Source organism: Haliaeetus albicilla, chromosome 13 (assembly GCF_947461875.1).
Source record: "Haliaeetus albicilla chromosome 13, bHalAlb1.1, whole genome shotgun sequence".
Classification (NCBI taxonomy): domain Eukaryota; kingdom Metazoa; phylum Chordata; class Aves; order Accipitriformes; family Accipitridae; genus Haliaeetus; species Haliaeetus albicilla.
Window position 1 is genome coordinate 12813309 of NC_091495.1, and position 13795 is coordinate 12827103.

At 38.4% G+C, this 13795-nt stretch overlaps 1 protein-coding gene across 4 annotated transcripts in view; it reads left to right on the forward strand.

Moving 5' to 3' along the window:
* Positions 1-13795, forward strand: part of LPGAT1 (lysophosphatidylglycerol acyltransferase 1) — a 66783-nt gene that overhangs the window by 40424 nt on the left and 12564 nt on the right. For all 4 annotated transcript variants that reach the window (XM_069800190.1, XM_069800191.1, XM_069800192.1 and 1 more), the window contains one exon: positions 7936-8062. In XM_069800190.1, coding sequence (XP_069656291.1) covers positions 7936-8062 — 127 coding nt within the window. The remainder of the gene's footprint in view (positions 1-7935; positions 8063-13795) is intronic.

Consider the following 13795-nt stretch of genomic DNA (forward strand, 5'->3'; position numbering starts at 1 on the left):
GAGTTACAGGCCTTCTAATTCTGGAACGGGACCGAAAGCAGTCATCAAATACCAATTTTATATTTTCATACTCTTAGATTGCTATGAACTTAGCTGGCTTTTTTTTTTTTTTTAAGAGTGGCATGATTCAGACTCTGGAGAAATGAGCATTTGGTAGTAGTTGACCTAATTGGGTACTAAAATAAAGGAATTGTCTCAGAAATACAGTGGAACCACATCTGTCCATCCTACTCAAAAGACAGAAGGCAAGATAAGTAGGCAAAAATAGGACAGAAATGTGTGGGTTTAGCTATCATTCTTTCAGAGTAATGGACATGAAAACATAATTAAAAGGATGAAAAAGAGAAGTGAAAGTAAATTTTTTTTTTTAATGCTACAAAAGAGTAGTATTTGATACATATGAAGCTGGAGTATTTTAAAGTCCTCTCTTCTAAGCTCACAAAAATGTTTCTAGCATGGTAAAACTTCTCTTTCAGAGATGTACAAAAGGTTAATTCTTGATCTATATCTTGTAAAAAAGACTCTTCCTCTAATCTTCTGCCTTTCAAATGCTTTTACTGTACTCTTGCCACTTCAGAAAATTTTTGAAGAATGTTCAGTTAGGTATAATTGTATAAATTGATAAGGTTATATTATAAAGTTAGAAGCTTAACAAGTTAGTGATCATCTTTACTTTTTCTCTTTTATCTTTCCCTTCTTTTAACCACATGAAAAAACCTGGTTCAGCGATACTTGCCTGTGTCCTCTTTGGGTTACCATCGAGTTGTGGGTGCTAGAAGTGGTATATACAGTAAAGGTTTCACCAGTGTCTTGCATAGAGAATGCATATAAACTTTTTGTACATTGTTACTGTACTCCTTTGCTTGGGAAGTGGCTTTGTGTGTCAGTAGCATCACACTTGAACTTCATGGTTCACTGAAAACATTTTTCCTCTGCACCACTTCTTGTGCTTTATACTGTCTTATTTAACAATGTTCCTGGTGCCCTGGGTTACCAAGTTATTCAGCTTACTCTAATAAGCTTTCTTCTCCATTATTTATCATTCTCTCAATCTTTTTGTTACCACCAAGCTTTACTGATAATGATGGGGGTGCACCTCCCCCTCCCACCTGATTTTAGTTAAATTGGTTTATAGATTAAGAGTAACTCCTCATCATCAAAAATTATGTTCCCTTCCTGTTGAGTTTCCTGAGTAGCTATGTTACGATGAGTCATGATACACAGTTGCGGTGTTCTTGAGTGCTGTCATTTTATTAGTACTTAAACTGGAATGGTGTATAATACTGGGTGAAAGGAGAAAAGACAACAAAAGCAACTATAATAAAAGGTGGTTCATTCTTAATATACTGCTACGCTTCACCCTAATTTGGTACAAACCAAGTTGCATACAGTTCTTTCATCATGTCACCCCCCCTGCTTCCCAGCCCACTAACTTGCTTTTGTACATCAAATGTCACTGGAGTTACAGCATTCAAATAGTAGTTTAAGAATTGTGCAACAGCTAAATGCTACATCATCTGTCCTTCTTCTATATGGTTGCTAATCTGATTGCTGTCATCCCTTTGGTAGAGGTGGGTTCATGTTGTGAAGTGCAAGGTTCAGTAGCCTCCCCGAAATTTCATTAGCCTTAATTATGATATTAGTATTCTTAACACCAAATCCCTTTTTCAGTTTATTTTTATACTAGTTATGAATTTCCCACAGTTTATTACCCGATTCTTCTTCTGTAAAGTGACAGGAAGAAAAAATGTTCCTGAGCGAGACCATCAATACTATTTGATTATTCTTGTACTTAAACTGATCAGTTCTTCATCAGTTGCTTTTCTAAGGCAAGCAGCCTATATTTCCTTAATTTCTTCCTAACAGTTTTCCAAACCTTCTTTCATATTTCAAGTCTCAATTACTAGCCTTCATCGGGGTGAAATTTAACTTACTGCTGGTAAATACTAAATTACATGAGTAAAACAGTTGTTGCTTTTGCTGCCTTTTGAAACACTTGTTTAATTGTAATGAAATTGTACAATTTTATTCCTGAATAAATAGAAGGATGGAAAAACATATAGGAAAGGTAGTACTATGACTTGATGGCTTGAGTGCTTTTGAAGTTAGAAAGTACAGACAATGTAGTTAAGAGGTGTCTGTCCCTGAAAAGATGGTATAAGTTAATTCTGGTGGGTGATGAAAGCATCCCTCTGGTCAGATGTGCTGTGCCCCCCAAACAGAGTGCTGGTGCCAGTGCCTATGTTCCAGGAGAAGGTTTTAGTGCAGAATGGAAATATGGGCAGCATAAAAATACTTGATGCATAGGCATCATCACCTTAATCCTGTAGGTACCAGTGTGTGTTTGGGGGGGGGTGGTATTTTATGGTTTGGGTTTTTTTGTTTAATTTTGGTTTTGGTTTTGTTTGTTTAATTTTTTAATGCAACACTTAGTTTCTGACATAGTTGCAAGTACGTTTCTTCAGTTAATAAGAATTATCTTGTGAGTTTTAGAACTAGCAAAATATTCTAAGTGCTAAACAGCTGGCAATTCAAAGGAGTTTAGAGCAATCGTTCACTGAAGATATGTGTTCCAGAGCTTATTTTTGATCACCCTTGCCTCTAGTATGGTTTTTAATTCTGCTTTATTTTACCATGCAGCAATTTTTTGTCTGATAAGAGGTTGCTATGAGCTTGGTTAGAGCCATATTGAAATCTTATCTTACTGTTTTCAAATGCAGCACAGTACATTCAGTTCTGATGCTTTTTCTCAGAGAAATTCAATTTTCCCTTCTGTAGAGCTGGACATTGGGCTTCATAATTGATTTTTTTTTTTTTTAATCAAACTTTCTGATTCACTGTTATATGAGGAATGTGACTTGAATAAAATGTGGGAAGGCTTTTTTTTTTTTTTTATCCTGGAAAAGGGGCTTTTTGTTTTGTTCCAGGTGATTTGTTATGGAGACACCTTGGGATGAAGAGTGAGATGTTCAGTCTGAGAGCTAATCTTTGGGAAAAGAGTTAATTTTCAAGTCAGTGGTCCAGTTGATCACATGAGGACAAGTAGAGGACAAGTGGCAAGTTAAAAGAACCCATTGCTGTTCAGGGAGAGGTAACAGCCTCTTTTGGCTGCATTTGGAGTGATGTAAGTGTTCAGGAAACCACGCCTGAATACTAGTGAATGCTAGTAAATATTTTGGTTTTCAAGTGGAAGCTGAGGTCCTCAGGTTCATGCCTCGCTGGTGCATTCTTTTCCACTCTGGATGCAATCCGGCAGTATTACACCATCTAGAGCTTGGCTGGAGGCAAGGTTTCCTGCTGAAACCTGTCTTTGTAACTCGCTCTTTTTCTTAGTGGTAAACACTGATGGTCTGCTGGTGGGTTTGAAGAGTCCTGCGCATAGTCAGATCTGGCTTTTAGCATTGGTTGAGAGTAACCCCTGGGAGGACATAAAGGGGACAAAAAGAAGCTCTGAACCCCACAAAATTTGTAATTGTAGACAGTTAAGTATCTGATGTGAGGGGATCATAGAGGATGAAGAGCACTGAATGTCTTGAAGATGCTGATGGTAAGTTGTTTCATAACTAAGTATGAAGCAACTTACTATTGCTGAATCCACAGCTAGAACAAAAATAAGGAAAAAAATAGTTATGAAGATTTGCCTCTGGTTAAAAAAAAAACAACAAACCAACAAGTTAGGAGACTGTTTAAATTTTTTTCTTTTTTTTTTTTTTTTTTTTTTTGTCTAGGCTGGAAAACTACTGTTACATGTGATTGTTCAGTCTTGTCTTAGCACTATAAAACAAGTATGTACCATTCATACTAAGGTACATTATTACTGCATGGTTTGGATGCAGCTGTGTAGGACAGATGCCTGCAGGCCTGTTTTGAGCATTTATGCACTATTTTAAAAGAATCAGACTGCTAACATTTTGAGGCAATTTGAGAAATCAAAATCCTCCATCTGCACTGAAAGTGGCAAGCAGGCTGACATCACTGAAGAAAAACAAATCCTCTGAGAGATAGCTTAAATTTGGCCTCTGCAGAGGTTTCTTCTGCTGAAGTGTCTGGCAGCCAGGCTTCTCAATCTTTCAGCAGGTACTAGAAATGAAGGGTGAGGGTGTCTCTTAATGGTAGGTAGAAAGTTCAAAAGGGTTTGGCTGTCAGAAACATCTGTGGCTGTGTTGGCCAACCTGAACTTGGCAAAAGTTGTTCTTGAACAGGTATATGCAACTCCCTTTTTTTCAGGTACAAATGCTAGACCTGAGATTCACACCGTATTACAACTAATGCAGCAATCTTTCTGTTTTGAGTTTCTGCTAGTGTGCTCCATTTAAAAAATAATAGGGTTTATTCTTGTTCAAAGATCTGCGTCGGCTTGAAAGCAGCATCCTCGGAGATACTAAGGTCCTACCCGTTTGTGTGGTATGCAGTTGTCTGTTTCTTTTTCAGTTTCAGGATCTATTAGAGCTTCGTGGCTTTAAAATAAATATGCTTATGAGGAGGGCACAACACAGTATAACCCCCCCAAAAAGGACAACAAGATTTATTTCAAAATCAATTTTCTGAAATCCTTGGTGGCTTAGAGTTTTTTGGCAGTGTAACATCTTGTATTATTATGTAAGGCTTAATTTAAACCACAGCATGCTGAAATATGCCTATGACTGTGATTTGATAGCATGTCTTGGTAATTGCACGTGGAGGTAGCTGCACTAAGACCTGCTTGCTCTAAAGAAGGGTCTATGGAGGCTGACATTACCTTCCGAATTCTGCCCCGCCACGCTGGGGGTCCTGGTAGGCTGTCAGAGGCAGGTTTTTTTCCCCACCCTGCCCTGGAAGGGACTGGAGGTGAGTTTGGAGCTGGTTTGAGGAATCCATGCAGCAGCTCTGCTCCACAAATGCAAAAGGTAGGAAATCATCACAGAAGAGGACTGCAGGAGTCTTCCCATAATGAAGTTTGAACCATTATCCACTGAAAGAACAGTTTGAAATACTAGCTAAATATTTAATAAATTATTTTAAAACATTTTACTGTAAATAATAAGATAATGTGCCCATATTCATCTGGCACTTTTCAATTGCAATTAATGATCTTTGTTGCTTACTCACTTAGGCAATTTACTTGTCTTTATCCATTCTCACTTTACATCTGGGAAAATAATAAATTGAATGGCTTTGTTCCGAAATCCATTTCTAAATGAATACTTCTGTGGATTTACTATTAATTTCATATTGGCTTTTCTCTAATACATTGCTACTTTTAAAATGAAGGACTCTGTAGTTAGCGCTTTTCTTAAGAGAGACTTGACAAGCACTCTGTCATGATGCTGGCAAGCCTGGAGCCTCTAATGGGACTTTGTGTTCTCATTTCACGTGTCTGTTGGGGTTTTAAAATACTGCGTTTCCAAAAGGTGACACTGGACGTTTCAGCTTGACCTGTGTAGCTTGCCCTTGGTCAAATTTTGGAATATGACATTGCATGCTACTAATAACTCATAACCTAAATATTAGGAAATACTGTCTAGCCTTATTCAGGTAGTGTATGTGCATTTGTAATGAAGCAGTACAACTCCATTGTTGAGTAGATGCCATGAAAACACTAGCTGCTTGTTAAAATAATTGATAGATATATGTGATAGCATTGCTGTAATTGTCTTCTCACACTTAATTCGGATGCAAATTAAATTAAATGCAAATTAAATGCTGGTAGAAACTCCTGAGTCAGTCCTTGCATGTGTGTACTAGTTAGTGTTAATAACTTTGGCTGTTAGAGTGCACCTCAAGACTGTGTAGTGCAGATTTCTTCATGTGTGTGGTAGCTCTTCAGTAAAATTCGAGTGGCAATTCTGGGCAAGACCAAACATCTGTCTAGCTCAACATCTTGTCCATGACTCCAGGTGGGTATCAGAGGAAGAGTGTGAACACAACAAACATGCATCATACTTCTCCTGTATATGCTCCTCGCTTCTGACCGTTTCCAGTGGGGTAGGTTTCCTGAGCCAGATAGGGGTCTCTGCCTGTTTAGTTAACCCTTCAACAGATTTCTTCCATGTACTTACCCAACTTCCTCTTGAACCCAACCCTCGGTATTCTTGACAACCTTTGGCAAGGGGTTCCCCACAGCTTTATTCCCCTCTGCACAAAGAATCATTTCACTATGTTTGCTTTGAAAACTTTTCCTCCTGGTTTCATTTTGAATATGTCTATTCTTGTATTGAGAAAGATGGTGAACAGTCTATCCCTGTGCATGTTCTTCACGCTAACAGTGTTTTTTGTCAACCTCTATCATATTTCTTTCATAGCTATCTCAGCTGCAGGCTTGAAGGGTTTTGTACTTTGTACTAAGACCTAACACCTCTTACATGCTTCTGCAACAGGTGACTGGTTTTAATGGTCAACTTTCTAAATGCTTTAAGATAATTGCTGGGTGTGATGTAAGCATATTACTACACTAGTGTATTAAACATTAAGTAAGCATATTACTATACTAGCCTGAACATAACATGACTTCAGCTACAAGACAGCTCCAGTTCCCACAGAACAGATATAAAATTGACAAGCTAAACTCAAAGTGCTGTCTTGGCAATGTGCCCCTCCTTCCTGGTTTGCTTTCCAAATCTGCTGCTCTCCCTCTTTGCAAACCTGTGAATTGAAGACGTGCCAGGGAGAGGTCATGGCTAGGTTGATATCTGACCTTGACTATTGCTCGTTGTAACCTACGTTCAGGTTTAAATTTGACACTCCTGAATAATCTTCATAGCAAATATTTTCACCTTCTTTGATCCTTTTTTCATTTTCTAAATATGCTGAGCAGCATATGAACATGTACTGGTATCAGTCTTTCTGGGACCTTGTGGATGCAGTCTCCTCTTCATTGTGAAAACTGACCATCTTCTATTTGTTGCTTTCTAATACACAAAATGGTGTATTTCCTCTTTATCCTGTAACTTGGATTTTTAAGAACCTTTGAGGAATCTGCATCGCTGCTGCTTCATCAGTGAGCTGCAACTGCGAGCTCTTATGAAGGCCCAGTTGTAAATGTGCTTAAAGTGCAGACCAAGAAAATGGAACTTTTTTTCTTTGAAGTTTTCCTTTTGGTGAATGGCAGGAAGCACCTAACTTTTGGGCCATGTCCTGGTTTCAGCTGGGATAGAGTTAACTGTCTTCCTAGTAGCTGGTACGGTGCTGTGTTTTGAGTTCAGTATGTGAAGAATGTTGATAACACTGATGTTTTCAGTTGTTGCTCAGTAGTGTTTAGACTAGAGTCAAGGATTTTTCAGCTTCTCATGCCCAGCCAGGGCACCTGACCCAAACTGGCCAACAGTGTATTCCATACCATGGGACGCCCCATCTAGTTTAGGAACTGGGAAGTTGGGGGGCAGGGATTCGCCGCTCGGGGACTGGCTGGGTGTTGGTCGGTCGGTGGGTGGTGAGCAATTGCCCTGCGCATCATTTGTACATTCCAGTCCTTTTATTACTACTGTTGTCATTTTATTAGTGTTATCATTATCATTATTAGTTTCTTCTTTTCTGTTCTATTAAACCATTCTTATCTCAACCCAGGAGTTTTACTTCTTTTCCTGATTTTCTCCCCCATCCCACTGGATGGGGGGGGAGTGAGTGAGCGGCTGCGTGGTGCTTAGTTGCTGGCTGGGGTTAAACCACGACAGTCAACATGTTATGTGACTATACTCATACCCAGTGAGTGAACTTGTTTTATTCTGTGTACTACAATGTGTAAGAACAACAGAAATAACAGTGAAAGTAAAATCTTGGTCTAGCTGAAGTTTGTAAGAATACCTCTGTGCTCTGTAATGAAATCTGCATTTGATTTTTGGCTGTCTTATTTTATTTGTGCCTCATACCTCATGAAGTAATATAAAAATGGAGTAACTATCAAATAAGGGACATGCAGTTTCTGATTACTTTTTATACCATGTTTCTTTTTGTTCCTAGAGAGCAAATCAAAAAGCCTCCAGTGGGTGATAGATACAACCATTGCATATCCCAAAGGTGAACCTATCGACATCCAAACTTGGATTCTTGGCTACCGACAACCCACGGTTACACATGTACATTACAGGTAGGAAATAAATCTTCTGCTCTTAGATTGAACTAAAACGTTATAAAACAAGAATTCACAGATTAGTAACGTTCATGTTTCAGGATATGGGAAATCAGTAGCAATGTGTTTTCTGTGTGCGTTTCACACGTGGGCAACTTGTATTATCTAAACACAACATGGTTTTCTTTTGAAAAGTTCAGTGATCATTCTATATCTTAGCACATTTAGGTTTTTGACTAATGTCCTGTGGCTGAATATAGTTATGGGGAATATATTTGATGGCTAGGTCATCTTTTCCACTTTAATGTTAAGGTGCTGGTAAACCTAGCTTGATTTTTTTTTTTTTTTTTTTAAAAACAATGACAACAAATTAAAAATCACTTTGTTATTAAATAACAGGTTTCCTGAGAAATTATTATATATTGTATTTAACTTTCTGACAAAGAAATGTCAGCTTTTTCACTCAAAGCATACTCTTAATATTTCAGCAGAGCAACACTCTGGAAATAATAGCATATCTAATTGACACCTAGCATGGGATACTATTAAAACTTTTCTCGTCAGCAATTCTTTGTCTCGAGACCTAAACTAATGGAGAGAGAAGTTGCATTTTGCTTTTGTTTTGCAGTTAATTGCAAGTCTGAAATCTCCAGAAATATTTTAACATTCTTGCTATACCAAATAAGTTGATCACATTTTATCCCCAAATTGCATTATTTTGCCTTAATTCCCTTTTGCTGATTTGGGGAGCTTTTAGGCTTTTACAGTAAGCTTTTGGATATCCTTGTGTGGATCCCCTGGATGGCAGTTTAGCTGGTAATAACCTTCTCCAGCATCACTGCTGTGTCAGTATTGTGTGATGCAGAGTACAGGCTGCTCACTGGAGCTCCTTTCCATGGCCATGTTTAAATCTGTCCCTGCTTTTTATAGAAATCTTCCTTCAAGTTTTTTTGAAGGTGAACATACTTACACCCTAATTTATGTAAGATATCATAATATCTATTGTGCTTTATTCAGGTCACCTTAGTACTCGGATCTCTGGGATAATTGCAAGTTGAATGTATTTAGAATTTTACTAAAGAGTATTTCCAAAAATACTTCCTTTAAAAAAGAGAGAATGTTATCTTAAGTTGAATTAACTTCCTGCTTCTAAATGTGTATATTCAAAACCTATTTTTGAGCATGACCATAAAGATGATGTAACCTTCCTTGCATTGAACTGTAATGTTACAGTTCTTGTAGTACTAACATTCTAAACAAAATATTAGAAATTGTTTGTTGTTGGGTGTAGGTTTGTTGTTTTCTTCCAGAGGGTCTAAATCACTAGGTTTAGACAGGACAGGGGCAAGCCTCTCTCTTTGATTTTTTTTTTTTTTTTTTTTTAAATAACCTCTAGTTGTTATGGCTGACCTTGTAAAAAAATTTGAAGTATGCCCTAAATGGAAACTGATGCAGCGATATGTCTCTGAAGGCTGAGAGCTGTATGTACTACCTCTGAAATGAGAACTGAGTGTCTTGGTTTTAACTGGAGCTTTGGCTAACTTTCCAGTCCTGGTAATTCTTAAATTGGCACTTCAAGTTTAGGCACATGTCTTCTGGACTGTAAGGGCTTTAGTTGGATGCAGAGTAGCAATTCTTAAAGATGCATTTAACAAAGTACCCTGACTCTGACAGCGGGCAGTAGCAGCAAAGGCATGGGCAGGCAGCCCGCCTATGTACCTTCCCTCTGCGCATAAACACGCAGTGACTGTTAACATGTTCCGAGCAGGTGTCGCATCTGGATTGCTCTTTGGGTAGGTGCTGATGGACCTGGGCTTCGTGAAATTGTCTAATACCATTTTTAACCTGCTTATACTTGGACTTACACAATTTTCCTTGACACAATGTGCAACTGTGCTTGAGGGTGACTACCCAGAATAATAATATACCAAAAAAGTCACATTGCTTTTATATCCCTTTTTCCAGATTTAGTGTATCATCTAGCTGTGATATGCTAAGACCTTTTATTGAATCTGCAATTAGAGCTGTAGTTTGGAATGAATACGGTCAATTTTCACCTTCAGTGTTTTTGACAATAAAATTTATTTTTAGATATTTTTGTGTGGCTTTAAAAATATTTTTCTATTTTATGTAAAGGGTATATTTATCCATGGCAGGATTAGCAGAGAGCGACTGAACAGCATGTGTACATGAATTTACTCATGTTGCATCATCCTTTTCTACTGCTTATACAGAAATTTCCCTTCAGGGCATTACAGCAACTGATTTTTATTTTATTTTTCCCAGATCACCTGACTTTACTCATTAGGGGTTATTTTTTTAGCAGAATGCTATAACATGATGGGCACCTTCAGGGTTTTGACAACTTTAAATCATGTATTGATGATTTGAACAGACTTGTTGGTACCACTGAGAACCTGTGAAGATGGAGTATGTGCTTGGAAAACTAGAGGTGGCAGACAAGGAAGAGTAGGGAACAACCATTCTTTCCCGTAGGATTTCTGGTGTTATAGAAAACCTTTCATCTCTGCTGTCACTTTATTGAACTTTGTCCAGGATTGGGAAGCCAGATGATTGAAGCCCAGTGGGCTGACATCAATTTCTTAGAGCTTGTTTTTGAAATTATAGGTATGGTCAGTAGAAAACTGTCTCTCAGGAGCTTTGCATGTGTGCCTCCTAGGTGGTGTCGTCACTTGTCTGAAAACACGGTGATGTCTCAAGCCTGTTTCTGTATCAGATCTTAATCAGGAGCAGTTCTGGAAAAACCACCAAAACCCTTTATGCTGGTTAAACAGTGCATGCTAAAACAGCTGTACTTCGTGACCAGCTAGCTGATCCTTGCCATGTCAACCTCCTTCCTCTCATCCCTGGCATTTCTGTTTGGAAACGCAGAACTGCCTTTTAATGTGCTGAAAAGTGTCCTGGGAGGTTTCTGTGCAGTGTTGCTCCTGGAGAGCTGGTCAAGCCGTGGGGCGGAGGGTGATACACCAGACCTGTGTAGCTGTACAGCTTGACCAGGAAACCTAAACTACTACTTCAAGTTCATCTTCCATGTGGAGACCAAAACATTGCTGTAACAGAGCCATTAGAGTATCTGGGGTTGTTGCTGGGAAGGCCAGCGCTTATTCTGCAGGTCACAAGTTCAAGGTGGTTCTTCAATAATTCTTAATTTTTATAACAATTGGGTATTAACTACTCTTTGTCCTTAACAATGTAGGCAAGGATTAAATCAGTGACTGAGGTTTGAAAAGGCCTGTGCTGTGTTGAGCCCTGAGACGTCCCTTGTAAAGTTGGTGTTTTTCTTTAACTCTTTGAAACAAACTCAGTTAGCAAAGGAAAACCCAAAGGTAAAGTGGATTCCATCTTTAAAAAGATGGAAATGTGAAAAATGTCTTCCAAAGGTGGAAAATGTCAGAGGTGTTTTTGGTTTTCTGCGTTTGACATAGATGTCCTCTGAAATTTTCATGAAACGTATATCTAGTATGTCTAGATTGTTGTTATTCCCCCACATTTTCCTGCATTTAGTGCAATAAAATTTTGCTCGTTGTTTGTAATTTGGAATGTCTTGGGAGATTACATTTGAAATCAAATCTAAGGGTAATTTTTAAATAACTGAGGAGAGAGAAAGTTCTGCATGAGTCTGTGTGCTCTAGCACACTAGTTTCTCATCTATTATTTCTTTTAAATGAGTTATAGCAAAAAAAAAATTTAAAAAAAAAAGCGCCCCTTTGAAAAATGTAAAGAATAGTTTTGTCCAGATGCCATCTCTACTGTATGAAAGGAGAATTGGGATTTAAACATGCTTTTTTCCCTTTTAGAGTAGTCTGGAGTGAGGAATTGATGTATGACAGCAGTGGGGAAAAAAGCAACGTTTTCTGTGCTACTCAAACTGGAGCAGAGGAGACTGCAGAGCCTCTTTTGTTCTGGTCGCTCAGTCAGTCCTTTCTGCTGTTCCCCTTGGTCACAACCTGTCTCTTTATGCCTTACGATCTTTCAAATCTAGTGTTTTCTAATAGCCTGTCCTTTTACTGCAGGATTATTTCTTTTTCATCCTACTTCGGGAGCAACAGAGGAGTGTAGAGGACACAGCAAGCAGCCTTATGTTTTCATTTTTAGATTCTTTTCTACCTGATGGAAATGGCAGAGAAGGATCAGTTTAATCCAGTAATCTTTTTTTGTTTCAAAGCTCAATTTTGATAATGAGTTGAACCTTGCTTTTCAAACTTCAGTTTTCACTACAAATGACATGTTTTTCAGAAGTTCATAATTAGGCTAAGCTGTGGCCTGATTTTCCTCAGGATGTCAAAAGAAACCCCTAGAAAAAAGGACAATTACCAAGTTTCAGATTCTTCAAAACACAAAGCTTTGAGAACTTACCCTTCTATCTAGCGAATAATTTTTTGACGTTGACAGACTTGTCTTTTTGGGACATTGGAAAGTGCTGAAAAACTGGGTTTGCTCCCTGAAAGATAATACTCAAGGAAAATATCTAATTAACTTCTTCCAGGTCAAACAGCACTGGGATTTTGGGGGGGAATTTCAACCCATCTGTTAAAGCAGTCAGCACCAAAAAAAAACCGTGGAAGGTGCAAGGCATCTCTAACTAGAGGCATCACTATGAGACTTGCCTTTTAATGAGTCTGTTGGAAAGGTTTGTTTCCTCTTCTCAGAATGGTTTAGCTTTATGCTTGGGTCATTTTGTGATGTACATTGATCATAAATCCAGATTCACTGCAGTTACACTCAGCAGAAATAAGCTGAATGGTTTGGTATCTCTGTATCAAGACCATATACTGGCTACTATTCGCAGCTCCCACCATTTCCCCACAGTGAATTGAGTTTTGGGATTATTTCTTTTCTTCTTACACCAGTCACTTTCTTAGTATCACTGACGTGGTGTTTCTCAGCTGATGTCCAAGTTTCTCTAATATTAAGATTTCACGTGTACTGGAGTTCTGTCGTCAAAACGCAAGAGTTAAAAATTGGAAAAACCCTGGGTATGAAGTTTGTTTGATGCTTAGCTTCCCCTCAATCAAGAATGGCATGGGATTGGGTTTTTTTGCGTTAGCTTCCCGCTGCGTCATGCCCTTCTATGACCATATCTGGCATTTGCATTATGTGATAGTGATTGTGGTGTAGAGGCCCTGAAGTCAGAGCCAGCCAGAGTCGCCTCTGCTGCAGAGGATAGTTGCATTTATGCTGCATGAAAGTACCATGCTATTTCCAGCCAACTCAGCTGTTGTTGTGTCGTAATGCGGATAAGTACTATGTCACCTTTTTTCTCATACCAGTTTTTGTACTGTGCTGCTGTTGAAACAAGCTTTCAGCTACTGAGAAAGTTCTTTTTTTGTGTCCACATTGATACAGATTTACTGAAATAAACTAGACTCAGCTATAAGATGGAATACATTGTGGTTGCTGATGAGTTTTGCAGAAATGTCAGTGAAGGGCATCCAGTTTGGCAATATATTTTAATACGCTTTTTTACGCAAGTAACTTACGTTTGGTCATGCCTGAGATCTACCAACAAGCTATCATGCTGAGCTTATTTAAAGAGTCACTGAAACAGCAAACAGTATTATGATTTAGAAAGAGTAGGGGTTAATAAAGAACTTTTTTTTCTTTCCTGGACTGTCATTTATGCTAATATATTCTGGTTTGGGACATAAATACACATTTTTGTAGTGGTTTAAGAAAGTTGCCATCCCTCGGTCAGCTACGTGGAGTGTCCCACAGCCGTTGTCACCTTGC